The 19,439-nt window shown below is 40.5% G+C and overlaps 1 protein-coding gene across 3 annotated transcripts in view; it reads left to right on the top strand.

Annotated features, from left to right (window-relative positions):
- NAALADL2 (N-acetylated alpha-linked acidic dipeptidase like 2) overlaps nt 1-19,439 on the top strand; it is a 921,662-nt gene that overhangs the window by 787,774 nt on the left and 114,449 nt on the right. For all 3 annotated transcript variants that reach the window (XM_030575533.1, XM_030575534.1, XM_030575532.1), the window contains one exon: nt 5,039-5,134. In XM_030575533.1, the coding sequence (XP_030431393.1) occupies nt 5,039-5,134 (96 nt within the window). The remainder of the gene's footprint in view (nt 1-5,038; nt 5,135-19,439) is intronic.

The following is a 19,439-nucleotide window of genomic DNA, read 5'->3' as shown; positions in this document are numbered from 1 at the left end:
ATATACACAAAGAAGGTATCTTCTCTTTCAGAGCATTCTCCACACTTTTGCAGTGGTGCAGAGTAAAATGTGGATTTTCTGGAGTATAAATGCTGAACTGAGCAATTCACAAATTGATGTTTAAGGCAAGAATGAGATTAAGAAATAAACCTTGTGATTCATGGGGTTAGCTGTTTGCCTCCAGAAGCTGGAAGGAATTTTCCTTCTACATATATCTTAGGCCTAATTGATACAGTCATTGGGATAATGGGCATTGTGTCTTCCTGGGAACAGACAGTCAGCCGATTCAAGTACAGGTAACAACAGGAACATGTATCAGAGGGGTAGCCGTGTTAGTCTGGATCTGTAAAAGCAGCAAAGAATCCTGTGGCACCTTATAGACAAACAGACGTTTTGGAGCATGAGCTTTCGTGGGTGAATACCCACTTCCTCAGATGCAACATGTTTATGAATGTATAAGGAACATGTTTATGAATGTATGTCTCACTGCCTAGCTTATAGTAGTCTGGAAGGAAGTGCCTGCACATAGAAAAGGGGGACACATAGGAAGTTCATACAGAGGTCAGCGTCTAAAAGAGACAGACATCCCAAACAGCATACACAAATACAACTTCACTACAAAGGGATATATGTGTGTGTATGTGCTACATCTGATGCATCAAGTCTAGAGGTAGAGTACAGGACTAGGTGGACCAATTATCATATCTGATATGGCAAATCTAATGTAATTGTTTCCTTCAGTTACTTTTAATAAGGTACATAAGAATAAGGAAAAATAATGTAATTATTTCTGTCATAAACAGATAGTTAAGGGTTAATGCCTCTTTTGCCTATAAAGGGTTAAGAAGTTCACCTAGCCTAGCTGACACCTGACCAGAGGAACCAATGGGGGAACAAGGTGTTTCAAAAGGAAGGAGGGAAATTTTCCTTTGTTTAGAGTTTCAGTTTCAGCCTGAGTGAAAAAGATCAAGGAACCAGCCTCTTATCAGAGTAGTAAGTTTTAGAAAGGGATAAATAGATTTATGTTTATTTTCTTTGTAACTTGTCTTGGTACCATTAAGGAAATTATCAAATTTGAGTATTCTTGTGTGTATTAAGATTTTTGCCCAGGGGAACATCCTCTATGTTTGGAATCTGTTGTCTGTGAGAGTAGCTGGTATGCTAATCTCTCCCAGAGGGTTTTCTTTTACCTTTCTTTTCTTTAATTTAAAGCCTTTTTATTAATACCTGATTGATTTTTTCCTTGTTTTTAGATCCAAGGGGGTTGGATCTGGATCCACCAGGAGTTAGTGGGAGAAAGGAGGGGGGATGGTTAATTTCTCCTTGTTTTAAGATCCAAGGGGTTTGGATCTGTGTTCACCAGGAAATTGGTGAAGTCTCTCAAGGCTACCCAGGGAAGAAAAGTGGTGCTTGTGATTGGTGGCAGCGATACCAGATCTAAGCTGGTAATTAAGCTTAGAAGTGTCCATGCAGGTCCCCACATCTGTACCCTAAAGTTCAGAGTGGGGAAGGAACCTTGACAGTTTCTAAGTTATTTATTGATTGATTGCAGTTGTGTGGATAATTAAGTGCATTAATGCTGCTGCGTTAGACAGACTACCCGCCATAACTGAAGTGGTCTTGCTCTGAGAGCCAATTCCTGTATAAACATTTAAAATAAAGATGAATAGGTGTTATGAATCAGTCCTGATGTCTGTATTGTATCTTTATAATAAATGACTTCATATGTATTCTTAGCTGAGATCTTACAAAAAATGTGATATTCCTCTGAGGGGAAGAATAACGTCAAGCAATGTATTACATCATTTATTATTCCAATACTTCTATGACAAATTATACAATGTCCAAATCTTTGTGTTCACTCATACATCTGTGTGCTAATTCCATCATATTATTTTTAAGGAAGTTTTGGGACTAGTGGGAAACCATCAGAAAAAGTCACCCCAGGATGAAAGGGGAACATTGACTGATACATTTTATATGTCTATGTATCGATATATCTGTTTTTCCTCCAAACTTCAAAGTGTTATAGAATTACAAATGATGGGACAAATTTTACCTGCCCACCCACTGCTCCCATTGACTTGCCATGTCTCAATATGTATATTACAGAGATACCACTGTACTCACCAGTGGATGCATAATTCATACATCTTTTATGGGCTGTTAGTATTTTAACTTGGAAGGATCAGACTTCATTGGAATTAAGACCAACTAAAGCTTTTGCCAAAATAGCGTTTCTACTTCCCCTTCACAAAACCTAAAACCCATTGTATGAAAGAGCCAGGCTCAGCCATGGTTATAAATTGTGCATGAGCTAAAACAAAGCCTCTAGTTTCTCTCCCTCCAGCTCACTTCCTGAGAATGTTCCTAGGTATCAGAAGCAAGTGGAAAAGGTTGGAGGGTGCAGGCATTACACGTGAGTCCAGTTAAAGATCAGAGCAGTGTTAACATTGTTTTTAACCAAAGCTTTGTTTCACCACTTCACAGCTTGCAATCTCTAACTGGAAATAATGGTCTGGCTACATGATTAAACATGGTTGCCAGATTTACAGTTCCCAAAGGCACAACTTTAATATATGTGCATACTAGGTAGGAGTCTTTTCTGGCAGATATGGGCAGAGGCTATTGAACGTCAATAAACGTCTGGATGGAGAAATGTCAAAGATGTTAATCTGACAGGCATAGATATCCATCGGTTCATCGTCCAGTAGAAAGAAAATGCCTCTAAGAATGTTCTGTAATATCTGTCAGTATTGCCCACAGGTCTGTCATGGAGTAATCAGCTGGGAAAGAAAAGCCAGAAGAGATAAGATAGTCAACTCAAATTCAAGATTTCTTCAGCCATATCATAGTCTGTGCTCCATCCTCCTTGCAATTTAGTCCCAAAAGAATTTAGGCATGCACCAGTTAATTGTATAGCCATGTAAACACAGTACTGCAGAATGATTTAGGCATTTCTGATCTGAGGGTGCAAATTCAGCTTACTTGATGGTAGTATTATTTGTATTGTAATAGCACTCTGAGGACCCAGTGAGGATCGGGGGCACATTTTACTAGGTGCTGTACAAAACCCTATGAAGACACAATTCCTGCCCCAAGATGCCATTATTTGCACCTTAAATATAAATTAATTTCACTAATAATACATTCTCTTCTTAGCCCCTTGATGAGTGGCAGTTAATGTCTGAGCACTGTGTCCCCTTCACAGAGAAAGATGAGTGGCCTCTGAAAGAAGACAGACATCTGCTCTGAGATTGCCCTGCCTTAATTGGAAACTGGATTCTAGAAATTCTGGGAGAGTTTTCAGAAAAAGGATTATAGGATAGCAGCCATTCTGCAGAGAATTCATAAGAAACCCTTCAATTTATACAGAGTCCAGTGAAGTGGTACAAATAATAAGATTAACAGCTCTGTTCCTTTCTCTCCCTGCACACACTGCTCACTGTAAACATAAAACAATGGTGCAGATTTCTTTTCCTAACTATTTCATGCACTTATTTCTCATGTTTGGTTTTAGAAAGTTTTTCTGGGTGTTAGTGTTTATGCATTGAACTCTCTTAATCCAGATCCCCAGCCAGTTTAGAATCAGGTTTGGCTTCATAATATTCTAAATCCAACCAGATCCTGATCAGTTTTTGTAAAAAAATAAAAATAAAAATAAATAAATTAAATCAAACTTCACTTGAGAGAGCAAGTTTAGTATGGTGTTTAGATTCCATGTGGAGTACATTACAGTATGGAGTACATTACAGTATGCACAATTCTTGCTTGTGACAACAAAGGGGATCTGATGTGGGGGGTATACAGGGCTGGTGCTTCCATTTAGGCGACCTAGGCGATCGCCTAGGGCACCAGGATTTGGGAGGGCGGCAGACTGCTCCGGTGGACCTCCCGCAGGTGTGCCTGCGGACGGTCCGCTGCTCCCGTGGCTCCAGTGGAGCATCCACAGGCACACTTGCGGGAGGTCCACCGGAGCCGCGGGACCGGTGAGCTGGCCCTGCGCCTAGGGCACCAAAAACCCTGGCGCCGCTCCTGGGGATATACCTGGCAGTTCTCCCTTGCCAGAGGCTCCACTGCCTTCATGCACCCTGCCTTAGTGCATCCCACCCTAAGAAGGTATCCTACTGCAAGGGAAGAAGAGCAAGTTTACCTCTCAAAGGGTGGCTTAGAGGGGCCTGCCATGATGAGCTGCCTGCAGAACCAGCAAGAGTTGGTCCTTTGGCACCTAGATGGGGCAAGAGCAGGTAGAGGCCAATCAAGGCCCAGCAGGCCAGATAAAAAGAGATGGCTGTTTCTGCTAGGGGGACACATTTGGGTAAATCCAGGAGAGGGAGGGAGGAAAGGAAGGATCGATCTCCCTGCTCTAAGCCAAGTAACCTGGCCAGTCAGGACCACAACTTGATTAGTATTTGCTGTGTACCTCTGTGAATGAATATTGTTTATGTTAAGGAATTTAACATGTAGGTGGCTATCTTGAGTTCAGCATTAATTTGTTTTCTGGAAGTCTGAGGCAAATCCACTCCATAAGGGGCTGGGCTTGTGTGAGCCTTTGACAGGGCCAATCTGACCTCCTCCTTGCTTATTGTACAAAAAGAAGTGCACATCACATAAAAATTAATGACCTGTATGTGTGTGTGGAATTACTCTTACACAGGATCTCTTTCTCTCCCCCTTATTATCATATGTGTATATCTTCTGAACACTAAACATACTTGATCATCTCAAATATCAAATTGCTAGCTAGCTTAAAATGAAATCAGTGTGGATCTTCTTCTTCTAGGTAGAAGACTCAACTGTATTGGGAAATATAATTATGAAGACAACCATCCTTCCAGAAACAGTTATAAAACTAGGCTCTTGGTGTCTGTTTCAGCAGCTTGGAATGAGTCGTTTAGATCAGTAAGATGAACTCTAATAATCAGCACAAACTTTAAAACAATGTGCAGTCCTTTGAATCTTGAAACGAAATCCAATAAGCGTCTGACGAAAGAAATCATTTGGAGTCCTAAGAGGTTTCTCTTCCCTTTTTCCACAGAGTCCAAGCTTTCTCTTTGAAGCTCTCTTTCCTGCACATAACACAGTAACTGAAGAGCTGGATCCCTTCTTCAACCTGCATGAGACCATTGCTAAGGTAAGGGAAATTGAGACGCCTTACCTGAGTCACAAATGCTTTATTTCATGTTGACAAATTGTGCTTGTTAGTCGGACAAGCTGTTTTCAAAGATGAAATGTCTCCTTCCTAGGGGTCTGTTTATTTCATAGCTAAAAGTAACGTCTTTCAGTCAAATTAGTATTGCTATGTGCACTACTAGGGATACTGATGAGATTGCATGAGCCAAGAAAACTTGTAAACCTATATAAGCTGTATTTTATGTAACTTTCTGTCTCGTGGTCAGTGACACGTTGCACAGTTGAATTGGTACCATTGGTGCAGTAGATTGACTCCAAATGGATGGCAGAGTGTTGCACATCCATCAATATCCTTTTTGTGGGAAATCTACTACAAGTGAATGGCTAAGTTATAGGTCTGGACACCACAGGAATTCTTCCTGGATCCTTCAGAAGGGTGGCACTGAATCAGTGCACCTTCCAGGTAAGGTGGCCAACTCACTTTCTGAGCTACACTGGCTGGCACCAGCCTCCCCAGTAGAGAAGAGGTTATTGGAGGTTGTATGACTTTTTGGTTTTGGATAACCCCTCACTTGGGTTCTGCCAGTGGAAGAGATATAGTATGATTGTATTGCCTGCTAGCTTCTGATGAATGGCCAAACTGACAAGACAAAGGTCAAATGCTTATCTAAAACATCTGAATATTTTCTGGCTCTTCTCTCAGCCTTCTAATATGACCTGAGCATCCCTTCAAACAACCTGCTAGTATATCCTAGCAACCTTTCCCTGATCCTCCATGATGCCCTCATTTCCTCTTTCCTCCTCACATCCTTCCTGTGATGGAGTGTCTACCCCATACAAAACCTGAACAGGTGAAATAGGCCAATTAACCTTACATGCTGCATCTGCAGGAGAGCCAAGGACTGATAAGGCCTAATGACTGATGAAGCCTAGCTGAGGGAGGAGCTGGAATAGGCTTATAAAGAGAGAAATTTGGTGTTAGGAAAAGGGCCGTAGGGAGGAGCTGGGCCTTGGGTCCCTCCACTGGAACCTGGAATAGTAGCCAGGCCTAAATTCCTCAGAGAAAGTGTCAGTCTTGAATGGAAGAATGCCTGGAATGGCACCCAGACAGCTGATCAGGTGAGACGTTTTTACCCTTGAAGGGGAAAACTGTATAATAACCTGGCTAGAGGGCCATGCCATTAAGAGGAAGCACTGCAACTATGAGAGAGCTAATCCCCAGCTGCAGCCACTAGTAGACCCCACCCCTCCCCAGCTGTGAATAAACCCTGCTACATCTCCAATAAGCCCTGGCTCTAACAAGATGTAAGACTACAAACAAATTGAACTTAATGCAATCAGATGCTTTTTCTTAAGTTATAAGAGTGTAAGAACAGGATGTCTTATAAGCTACAAATACATGGGCCTTGTGAACTGAATTCTTTGCACATTTGGAGTTATTTCATTTAGAAAAGCAGCTGCTGTGGACACACTTCTAACAAAAAAATCCTGAGGATTATCAGGGTGCAGATTTTATCATGCAGGCACTGTAGCTTCACTGACAAGACAGATAGTAACTCCTCTGGATTAAAAAAAAAATTAACATGGTCTTTTGAACCTCAGGCTGCAAGAGGCTGGGAGCACAGAAGATTAAGGAGCAGTAATGATGAGGGAATCCCCTCTGGTCCTTCCTGGCAGGAAACATGGTTGTTATGACATGGGTCCGTCATGCCAAAGCAACTTAAAAGGAGATCCTAAGAACCCCATCCTTGAACCCAGAGGCTGGAGGAGGTGTGAATCATTTAATGAATCATAGTTTCATGATGAACCATGACCATGATGAATGATCTGCCTTTGAATAGTCCCTTAATACATGTTGATTAGTTTAGAAAAAACATGCTTTAATAAAGTAATGAGAGAGTTGCCTCTTAATATTTTGGAATATCGCATATGATTTTATAGTAGTTTCACAACTTCTCATTGCAAGTCTCTTGGGATAAAACTATGTAGAATTCAGTACAGTAACTCCTAACTTAATGTTGTAGTTATGTTCCTGAAAAATGTGACTTTATGCAAAACGCTGTTAAGCGAATCCAATTTCCCCATAAGAATTAATGTAAATGGGAGGGGTTAGGTTCCAGGGAAATTTTTTCACCAGACAGAAGATATTATATACATATACAGTATAACTTTTAAAAAATTTTAAACAAACAGTTTAATATTGAACACAGCAATTAATGATTGTGAAGCTTGGTTGAGGTGGTGAAGAGGGAGGGTGAAATATTTCCTCCTCTTTGTGGAGAGGGGGTATGGAGCAGCTGGGGAGGCAGGGGGGAAATCCTGATATCAGCACCCCTCTCCCCCCTCCCTCTGCAAGCTGAAAGCTCCTGGAGCAGCTCCAAGGCAGAGGGCAGAGCAGGAGCGACATGGCAGTGAGGGGAGGGACAGCTGAACTGATGCTGGGCAGCTGCCGAGTCACATACCTTACAGGGGATTTAGCGGAGCTGATGGTGGGAGGGGCTGCCGGCCCCCCTGTCATAAACAGATAGGTAAGGGTTAATGTCTCTTTCACCTGAAACACCTGACCAGAGAACCAATCAGGAAACCGGATTTTTTCAACTTTGGGTGGAGGGAATTGGGTCTCTGAGTCTTTTGTTTCTGTCTGCCTGCTGTCTCTGAGCTTTGGAGAAGTAGCTCTGTTTTCTAATCTTCTGTTTCTAAGTGTAAAGACAAAGAGATCAGATAGTAAGTTATATGGTTTCTTTTCTTTGGTATTTGCATGAATATAAGTGCTGGAGTGCTTTGATTTGTATTCTTTTTGAATAAGGCTGTTTATTCAATATTCTTTTAAGAAATTGCCCTGTATTGTGTTATCTTAATACAGAGAGATCATTTGTATTTTTTCTTTTGTGTGCTGCCTCTTGGGCTGCCTGTTCTCTTTGGAAGGCTGCCAGTTTCATGTTTTCTTCCTTTTCTTTTATCTCCATCTCTTTTTGTTTTATTTCTAGTTCCTGTTTGTGTTTTTCCATCTCTCGCCTGTGTTCAGCTTCTTTGAATTGGTCTTCGGCCTCCATTTTTGTCCTGGTAGACATGGTTCCTGTTTTCTTGTGTTGGGGTGCCCTCCGGTGTTTATCTTCTGAACTGCAGGCTCTGTTCCCTCCTGGAGTCTGCCTAGCAACAGTGCTTTTTTCCCTTTCTCTCTCTAGCTAATGTTCAATGAAGGGAAACCAGAAAAACCACTTTATTTGCATGCATATAAGTGCTGGTACTTGCCTCCTAATGGGAGGGCTATTGCATGACAAAAGACCCTCAACAGTCTCTTAATGGCTTCTCGCTTAACATGCAAACCACAAACTGCTAGAGAGAGCAGAAAAAAAAAATTCTCTCTGGTTCCCTTTTAAAACCAAACTGTTTCTCTCTGCTAAAAAGCCCTTAGCAGAGAAAAGAAAAATATAATATTCCTACTGGCTTCTGGATTCTGTCTAGATCCCACCTACTGCCACCATATCATAACCTTAGTCCCAGATTTGGACCTTAGCGTCCAAAATATGGGGGTTAGCATGAAAACCTCCAAGCTTAGTTACCAGCTTGGACCTGGTACTTGCTGCCACCACCCAAAAAATTAGAGTGTTTTGGGGCACTCTGGTCCCCCTGAAAAACCTTCCCTGGGGACCCCAAGACCCAAATCCCTTGAGTCTCACAACAAAGGGAAATAATCCTTTTTCCCTTCCCCCCTCCAGGTGCTCCTGGAGAGATACACAGACACAAGCTCTGTGAATCCAAACCGAGGGACTTGCCCTCTCCGTTTCCAATCCTGGAAACAAAAGAACTTTCCTGTTCTCCCAGAGGGAATGCAAAATCAGGCTAGCCAATTCAACGCACACAGCTTTCCCTGATTCCTTCCTCCCACCAATTCCCTGGTGAGTACAGACTCAATTTTCCTGAAGTAAAGAAAACTCCAACAGGTCTTAAAAGAAAGCTTTATATAAAAAGAAAGAAAAAATACAAATGATCTCTCTGTATTAAGATAACACAATACAGGGCAATTTCTTAAAAGAATATTGAATAAACAGCCTTATTCAAAAAGAATACAAATCAAAGCACTCCAGCACTTATATTCATGCAAATACCAAAGAAAAGAAACCATATAACTTACTATCTGATCTCTTTGTCCTTACACTTAGAAACAGAAGATTAGAAAACAGAGCTACTTCTCCAAAGCTCAGAGACAGCAGGCAAACAGAAACAAAAGACTCAGAGACCCAATTCCCTCCACCCAAAGTTGAAAAAATCCGGTTTCCTGATTGGTTCTCTGGTCAGGTGTTTCAGGTGAAAGAGACATTAACCCTTACCTATCTGTTTATGACACCCCCATAGTCCTAATCCCCACAAGGAGGGACTGCTCTTCCAGAGAATTTTGCAAGCCATGGACAAAGCAGGCAGCTGCCAAACAACGTTATAAGGGAGCACTGTGCAACTTTTAACAAGCTTGTTCCCGAATAGATTAGCAATGGAACAACGTTAATCGGAACAGCGTTAAGTGAGGAGTTACTGTATGCTACAGCTTTATTTTCTCAGTGTGTTTCTTGCTATATCCCAAAATACTCTTATGGAGATAAATATAACATAGAGTCATGGAGCCAGATCCTCAGCTTGTGTAAATTGGTGTAGCTCCGTTGATGTCAATGAAGCTAAATCAGATTATGCCATCTGAGGATATGGTCCATGAAATTAAAATTTTCTCTCTCTCATACTCACATCCTGTATGGTGGAGAGATGCAACAAGGCTGTACTGGATAGCAAGAGCTGTCAGCCATAAATAGATGAACATTTAGAAGGCCAGTGATGCACAGCCTAGGCGCCTTCTGATTTGAGTACCTCTAACTGCCTCAGGTGTGATCTGAAAACCATTGAAGTCAGTGGATTCCCATTCAGTGGACTTTGGATCTGTCGCCAATAACCTATTAATTACAGCCTGTTATGGCTGCTTGTTGTAACAATTCAGCTCCTTTAACTTATCTTTGTAAGTCATGTTATTAATTATAAAGCCTGAATTGTTCATTGTATTCTAGTGTCTGAGCCTGAGGTATCATATCATTTCTATTTTTCCTTGGCAAGCTTGTTTTCTGTCAACCCTACATTTGATACTGGTGGCTGCATGTCCATGCCAAAGAGTTTCAGGATATGTAATCAGGGTTCTTTTTGTTAGAAACTATTTCACTGGTCTTTTTAGCTGACCCTGATTTCCATGCTATGGGTTACAATGTGACAGATCATTTTTTACATGATTAATGGTACCTGCTTTTAATTCTTTCAAAGTACAGGTATGTACTTGGAGAAATTTAGGTAAAGGGGTAACGTATAAAAGAAAGAGGCTGAAATTATTCTGGCCAGATATGGTAGCATAAATGTACTGCAAAACATTTTGGCTCAACTGCCATTTTACTGTGTACATTCAGTGATGTCCATGCTTAGAATGTACAATATGGATATGGGCATCTTTTTATATACAATATATGTGTAGTGAAATAGCAAGAATAAAGTATACGGTTCTATCAGAAGTCTGACTGTCAGGAGTCGGACTCCAGAGGAGATGATACAGAGCAGATACTACAGTGTAGATTGCTTACCAAGAGCTTAATATTTTATTTATTCATGTGAACCCACTCTCAAATGCAAAAATTAATATCAGATAGTCAAAGTTCTATAAGAAAAGATCCAAGTCCTAAAAGTCTTGCAGAGCAGCAGTGTAGATGATGATGAATGCTTGTAGTTTGCTGTAGCACTAACAGACTGTATAACTTTGAAAGTTTGAGTGTTACAGTGCTGACAGCTCCTGTGATTTTATAGCATGTCTCACTTTATTTGTTGTTTTTTCTTAAGGCTCCAACTCCTGGATTTGTGAGAATCTCAGCTTTCATTAGCCCTCCTGGTTGCAGAGAAAAGCTGGAAAACATGACCTGAGCACAGCTTAGTCTCTAAAATCCAGAGGGCAAAGAGAGCTTAAAATTTATTGGCTTAAAAATCATAATTTTATTTAATAGTTTTGTGATTTTTTTGAGGGCCTGATTCATAATTTTTGAATGCTGGGGGCTGGGAATACTGTTGACTTCAGAGTCATACATCGTCTTTTCTCATGTTCCTTTGCACGAGAACATCACTAGTCAGTGGGACCGTTAAAGAGATCAGGGTAGAGTACAGTCAGCTTGTATTCTGAGGACACCACTCACCCGAGTGTATTCCGACTGTGGGTATGTCTACACAGTATCTTGAAGGTATAATTTCCAGCTTGAGGAGACATACTAGTTCTACCTCTCATCAAGCTAGTGTGCTAAAAATAGAATTGCAGCTATTGTGGCTGGAGAGACTAGCCACTCAAGTACATACTTAGAGTCTCGGACAGGATTGTACTCAGGTGGTTAGCTCATCCTGCTGCTCGCGCCACTGTGCTAATGGTTCTATTTGCAGTGCACTGTCTCAATCAGATCTAGTGCAGTTATGTCTCCTCAAGCTGGCGGTCACACCTCTAGCTCCAGGGGAGACATATCTCAATAGATTGCAGGCATCCAATCTATTGGAGTGCCAAAGCCTGTATATTTTCATGTAGCTTGGGCCTGTATAAAAATCAAACAGTACTGGGGTCAAATAATAGTGCTGATAGGTTCTCTATTGTCTTAACCCTCCTCTCCTGATGGCACTACTGATCTGCAGTTAAAACCTTTGAGGACAGGAAGAGAATTCAGAAAATCTCAAGTGTATCAGGCAGCAGAGGTGGGCCGAGATGTCCGCACTCCTATCCCTGTTTGACATGGATAACACTGTTCATTCATATTGTTGTTCAGAAAACAGCAAACTGGACTTGCCGGGAGTTCTGGACTTGCTTTCACACAAATATATCGTGCTCACCACGCACATCACTAAGGTCTTTAAATACAAATTTTAATTCACTTTGCTTGACAGAATCTGTATGTTTGAGGCCTACTTCTGCAGTCCTGACTCGGAAGTGAACTTCCTTTGCTATCCAAAGGGAAGGATGGATGGGAAAAAGACAGGCAAGGAGGAGAGAGAAATTGAAAGGGAACAGGGAATTTTTTATTTTTGTATTTTAAATTGGGATACCAGGAGAGAACACAACACAGACAAAGGCATCAGGGGAAAGAAGTGAGATGAAATGACAGAGAGAACAGTTTCTGGCCATAGAAATATAAAACTGAGGGAAATCGAGGAAGAAAAAGAGAATTCAGAAACAAACAAGAGCGAGAAGAAAAATGCAAACACAAAGGAGATATAGTAAGATTTTTTTTTGTAATTATTACACAGCAGAAAGCTTAATTCTGTAATAAATAGCCCAGTAGAATAGTTTTAAAAACATGGGTTTGAATCATTGCACACATTGAAGTTCATCCAGGGCAACAGCATTCAAGAATCAGTCCTACTTCTTCTCTTGCCTTCATGGTCAGACTTTTAAAAACGTTTTATTGATGTTCTCAGTCCTCTTTGGTATCAAAAGCTACCTGGCAAAACAGAGTCAGTTTTTAGGTTCTATACCGCTACGCTCCGTTTTGCTGTGTCTTTGTACAGTTTGTGAAGTTACTTAGCTAACTATTAATTATAGTGAGAGAAAAGGGAAAAAAGAGAGAATGCTTGAAAAGGAATAATTGTATGATCTGTTCAGCTGTTAGAACTCATGGGTTTCACATTACTAGTAGGGAACAAAATCTGACAGTGTATATATACATCTGCATGTTCCCAACTCTAAATATATTTTCTGTATGCGTATTGATTTTCAGTGTGATCCCCCTAAGGGGGAAAAGGCTCAATAAAGTTTTATTTCTTTTAAAAAGAAAAAAACACATTTCAGTTTACCCTTAATGGAAATGTCTGATCTAGTAAAAGAAAGGAAATTTCAGTTACATGGTGATATAGATCATTTAAACTGTGCCTGTTCTACCCATTCTATTTTTGATCATTTGTCCACAGTCACTATATGAATAGTAGTAGAAGTCAGCCTATTGTACTTCACACTTATGAATGATAAATGAGACTTGGTTCTTTTGTGTTTTGGGTTTTTTTCTTTTTGTCCCATTGTAAAGCAAACCATTTAGAATATTTTTGAGTTTACTAGTTATTGTATGCCTGCTGGTTTTTCTTGGAATACTGCAGCCTGAAAATAAAGATCTGCATTGTTATTCTAGTGAAAGTAAAACAGAGGTAGTGGATAGGAATACAGAAACATATCTCTTAAGATCTTGTAACTCTGAAAATAAAATTCTGTAGCCTTTTATGAATTAAACAGAGAGACAAAATAACCTTCTTTTATTTGGTCTTTTGATTTTCAAAGCCAAGTTGCATTAATGATGTCAATAGAATTATTGATGCGATTCTCTAGACACCTAGGAAATCTTGATGTATCTTGGCAGGTTGAATGATCAGGCTTTTGTCAGAGGCCTAGTCTACACTAAGGGGCGGGGTCGATGTTAGATACGCAACTTCAGCTACGGGAATAGCGTAGCTGACGTCGAAGTGTCTTATTTCGACTTACCTCCAGTCCTCACGGCGCGGGATTGACAGCCACAGCTCCCCCTGTCAACTACGCTATCTCCGCTATCTTTGGTGGAGTTCCGGAGTCCACAGGAGTGCGTTCGGGGATCGATATATCACATCTAGATGAGAGGCAATATATCAATCCCTGATAAACCGATCACTACCTGCTGGTCCGTCAGGTAGTGTAGACATACCCAGAGTCTCTAAAGTGGAAATATCATTTAGATTTAAGAAGTAAAGAAAGATAGTCAATTAAATAAATTTATAAGCATTTTTAATACTGTTGCTTAATCTGAAAGGATACTTTACGTTTTCTGTGTGATACTCTGAAGCTACGTGCTCAAATTATGCCTTATTTAAAAACAGTCCAAGCTCTCTCTTTTTATATCAAATTATTGTTATTCCATGCAGAGTATCTATATGGAGCGATGCACTATATGTTTTCTGACATATTAAATAAGTGGAAAAAATATACTAGTGCATATACCTGTAAAATGTGGAGAGTGAGTGTTGTTTCTAATAAAGAATCAAACTCCCATAAACTGGATCTAGGTTTTTACAACACCCCTCTTTCCCACGAGGGAAATATCAGACATGTCTTGCCTTTCTTCATTCACAAATGTATAGTTACATTGAAACAAAGGGTTTCATTTGCTGAAATTGGAGTTTATACTGACTACATGTTTTCCATCACAGAGAGCTTTATTTTATTGTTTTTCATTATATTACTTGAAATATTATAGCTTCTGCAGTTAGTTGCTTTTCTTACTTATAAGCACATTGCTCCTTAAAATGAGGCTTTCAACAATTGATTCCTTTTTTAAACTGAAGCTAATCATTGCATTGTCCTTTCATCAAATAATGTAGCATGTTAAAGGAATTTTGTCTTTTCAAAATGAAGGGAATACATGGCTAGCATTTCACCAAATATACTGTACTGATAGGCACACCGGTTATGATTTAAAAATGAGCATATTCCTACTGCATGTGAGTCCTGCTTTCTTGAATTGTATTGACTAGAGCTGACCCTAGAAGTTCTGGCACAATGCAATTCAAATTTGATTGAGGTCCCTGACAGTGCTGTCAGAATTCAAAGCAGCATGCTGTTTGGTTCATGGATAGTGTTGGTTATCATATTTAATCTGACTCTGCTTCCTGCATATTCATAAAATGATGAGAAGAAATTGTCTTGCACACTAAAATGCATGAACCTGAATAATGCATAGAGAATACCAACTGGTGGGCCTACTCCCACTTACCCCTGTATAACTAATATAATTATTATAGTACTGGGCCAGTTCTTCAGCTGGTGTAATGGATTTACCCTACCTGAGAATATAGCACCTAGTGTCTGATTTTTGGTAACTGTGAATAGATACTTACAAAGTGCTTTGCATTCTGTGAGTTTTATGGTACGTTATGTCTACATTGAAATAAAACACTCGCAGCATGGCCATGGCTGACCTAGGTCTGCTGACTTGGGCTGCATGGCTGAAAATTGCAGTGTGGATCTTTGGGCTCACACTGGAGCCTGGGCTTTGAAACTTGTGATGGGGGAAAGTCTCAAAGCCCAGGCTCCTGCCAGAGCCCAAACGTCTAGACTGCAATTTTTAGTTCTGCAGCTTGAGCTCCATGAGCCTGGGTCAATTGACCTGAGCTCTGAGATTTGGTGTGAGGTTTTTTTTTGTTGCAGCGTGGATGCACCCACAGTTGTATGAAAAGCTTATCTCATGCACTCGGGGTATTTTTGCTGCTAAATTACATACCTCGGACATAGAAGCTTTTTTTTAAAGACTCCCTCCTCACCAGCCTGACTTCTATTCTTGAAGCTGTTCTGTACCCAACTTAAACATAGAGGACAGAATCCTGCTGACTTATGACATGAAATCAAACAAACAAATGGAAAAGGCAGTATCAGTGTACTTGCCACAATTGCATGTATCACTTAAAAATTGATACATCTCTTCCAGCTTCTCCAGCTGTGGTACCATCCCATCTTCAAATGGGAGTTTTTCTTAAACTCTCTGCACTTTACACTCAGAAAATAATACATCGTGTATGTTTTAAATGCATCGACCAATTAATAGACTGCCCTTATGAATGTAACAGTGAGAGTGACGCCCTCATTAGCAATAAGCCATGTGCATATCCGCCATATGTCTTTTCAATCAACCTGTCTTTTCTACAAATCTCTGAGTGAAGAAACAAAGTTTTTACAAGTTTTGCTCTAAACAGCTGATTTAGTCTGTAAATACTATATATATGAACATTGAACCACTGCTGTCTAGGGGATGTAAAAATAAATATCAGGTATTTGATTCAAGTATTTGCTGAGCTAGAAAAATTATGCTGCTTATCTCAAGAGGCAGAGACACCTGTGGCAGGGCCGGCTTTAGCAAGCGCGGGGCCCAATTCGAACAGTTCTGATGGGGCCCCAGCAGAGATGACTAAAAAAAAAAAAATACGTAAAAAAACATGTGGGGCTTGTACTCACCAGGCGGTGCTCCTAGTTTTCAGTGGCGCGTCCTTCACTCGCTCCTGGTCTTCAGCAGCACTGAAGGACCTGCCACTGAAGTGCTGCCAAAGACCTGGAGCGAGTGAAGGACCCGCCGCCAAAGTGCTGCCGAAGACCCGGAGCAGTGCTGGGTGAGTAAAAATTAAAAAGGAGCCTCTCACCAGGGAAGGGATTCTTGATCACTTGCCCTCCCACTGCCCGGCGGCCCTCTTAGGCGTGGGGCCCTCTTAGGCGCGGGGCCCGATTCAGGGGAATCGGTGGAATTGGCCTAAAGCCAGCCTTGACCTGTGGTGGTGATGGCTTGTTTTGTATTTTTGGAGCTGTAGGTCATGGATCTGTTCCCAATGTTTTATGTGTGTGGTAAAATGATGATTACGTCTGAATATAGGTAGACTCAGAGAATTGTGGACTACCCCAGGACTTTATACATGATAATCTGTGACACTTGGTCCATGCTAAGGCCTAAAAAGCAGGCAATAGCATATTGTAATCATGTGTGTAATGCTTCAAATCCTGGCATTTCCTAATTTGAGTAGTGTCCATCAGCTGCTAGTGCAAATTAATATTTTAACAGTAATCTATGCCTCTATACATAATCTTCAATTTTCCTTGAGCAAATTGTAATGCCCAAAGAAAAATCTCCCTAGAAAGCATCGAAGTCTGAGTGCCATGCTATTAGAACATTGCCCTTTCTCAGCTGCTTATTACAATCATGATTTTTTTAGTGACCAGCTTGGGCTTGATTTGAATGATGCTATGTCCCTTGGAAGATCTACACATAATTTTTTTTTAGGACACAGTTAGTATATATGCACTGAAGCCAGAGTAACTTTGTCATATCAAATTGAGATTTAGAAGCTGAGAAAATGTTAAAATCACAGTATTAAGAAATTCATATGCTGGATAGTGATTATTACTTTATTAAATCGGGATTTATTTATTCTGATCCAACTGTGAAGATGCTGTACAATTAAAGATATGCACAAAATAAATGTTAAAACAATATTATCAAATGCCAAACTGCATGTAAATTAGATATGTGTGGCTTGTGAAATACTTGGCTCATAATGGCTGTTGTCCACACAGAGAGCTAAAATGGTTGTGGGTAAACTAGGTCACCAAACCTGTCTGTTTCTAGAATAAGTGTGGCTTGTCGACTGGCTTCTAGGTAGCCTGCTGACACAGTGGTCTTAGCCTAGTTCTTAGCTATTCACAGCACAGGACCACTACCACATCTGGCGTTTCAGTGTCAGTCTAAAAAAAGAGGCCACAGATCAAACAGATCACGGAGACTGAGACTGTCTTTCACCCAGAGCAGCAGACGCACACTGGCAAGATCAGTGTGGGAGAAACTTCAACTGCAACTGCCTACGTTGCACTTGTTCTGTGCATAAAAGGCTTGATCCTGTGCCCAGTGGAGTCACTGGGAAAGCCCCCATTGGCTGCATTTTCAAAGAGAGGTACCATGGAACCTTAATGAAATCTAATGTGTGAATTATCTAGTACTAGAATCTATGAAAAGTTTAAAACATAAATACCTGGGGTTATGTTTAAGAGTAAAGGATTAGCTAATTAGGGTTAATTGTCAGCCTATGGTGGCTGATTAGCATAACTAATCTAACCCAATGAATACCCTCAAGGTAAAGGTATTCCTGGAGTCACCAGGTGAAATTAATGGTGAATGAATGTCTAATTAAGAGGCAAACAGTGTATAATCAGAGCATGCAGGTGCTCAGATGGCTCTGAATAGCTGTCAGATCAGCATATGTTAAAAACAAGTAGTTTGAAGGCAAATTTGGAGTTGTTTTCTGGAAGGCCTGGGATGGGTTAAAAGATTTTTTACAATGGGAGAAATATATGGACTGCCTGATGGTAGAAGAAGTGGTGTTATAATGGCAAAGTAACCAAAGTATAAACAAGCATTGGCCCGTCTTCATTATTGGAGCAAGTTGCGAACAACAGTTAGTGATCTGTCAGCTGGAGCCTCGAGGCACTGTTACAGCTGGACATGGAATGTACCTAACCATAGGAATAGGCAATATGTGAATTAGTGCAAACAACTTGGACCTGAATCTCTTTGCACACTGGGGTAAATCTGGCGATATTCCATTAACATTAACAGTATATTAACTTGTTTCAGTAAGACCCATCGATACAATTCTGCAGCTGTCTCACAGAGTTTCATATCAACTAGTTGAGATTATGTGAGTTAATAATACTAGCTTTAAAATATTTTTGTGTAACTTTTAATAGGCAACATGCGTTGTTTAGGAACTGTACATTGCTGAGAGCTTTAGTGGCAGTGCTTGAGAGAATGCCAGTGGGGCCATTCACCAGCACTTGGATTCTCAGCAATGAAAACTTTGCATTGATTCTACTTTGGCAGGGACCAAACTGACAAAAGGCGTGCTAGAAATGTCATAATTGGCTCTATGATGAGTTCTGGCTTCTGACCACTAGCTCTTGAGAAAGTTATCAGTGATGCTGATTACACTAAATTTCGATGAGGGAGTTGTATAATCTATAATCTTTATGCCTTTATACCTTAATAACTGGTGTGTTTCAAATATCCCTTAGTAAATACTCCCCCCCTTTCTGTTTCTGGGAGAAGTACCCTTTGTTTCTTCTTGAGTTAAAATATCTCAGTCCCATTCAGGTTATAGACATACAAAAGATATATTACACTCCAACTCCTTCTCTTTAGGTGAGGCTACAAATGAACACTTTTCTTGAAATTGAACTGAATGACTGCAAGACTTTGGGGTAAATGAAGTTTACTCTTGACCCAGAGACCAGGTGTAGCACAAGAATTGGCAATGCACAAAGTGTCCACAAATGCATTTCAGTTTTTCTTTCCTTTTGAGGCCGAAGGAGGCATTTAAGTATCCGTGCCTATTGAATCACTGGCTTCTCTGCTGAGAGTGAGAGCAAGGGAGCTAAACTTTATAGGAAGCTGTACCAGGAATACAGCAGTATCACTATCTGTGGCCAGGTCCACACTACAGTGTTAAATCGATTTAAACAGCGTTAAATCGATTTAACCCTGTAACCATCCACACTACAAGGCACTTAAAATCAATTTTAAGGGGTCTTAAAATCGATTTCTGTACTCCAGCTAAACGAAAGGAGTAACCCTAAAATCGATATTACTAAATCGATTTAGGGTTAATGTGGACGGATATCGAAGTTATTGGTCCTATTCTTTTACTGAGCTACCCAGAGTGCACCGCTCCGGAAATCGATGGTACCCTGGGACCATGGACGCACA

This window comes from Gopherus evgoodei, chromosome 9 (genome assembly GCF_007399415.2).
Source record: "Gopherus evgoodei ecotype Sinaloan lineage chromosome 9, rGopEvg1_v1.p, whole genome shotgun sequence".
Taxonomy (NCBI): Eukaryota; Metazoa; Chordata; order Testudines; family Testudinidae; genus Gopherus; species Gopherus evgoodei.
Note: the sequence above shows the minus strand (reverse complement) of the source record. Positions and strands in the feature narration are given on the sequence as shown.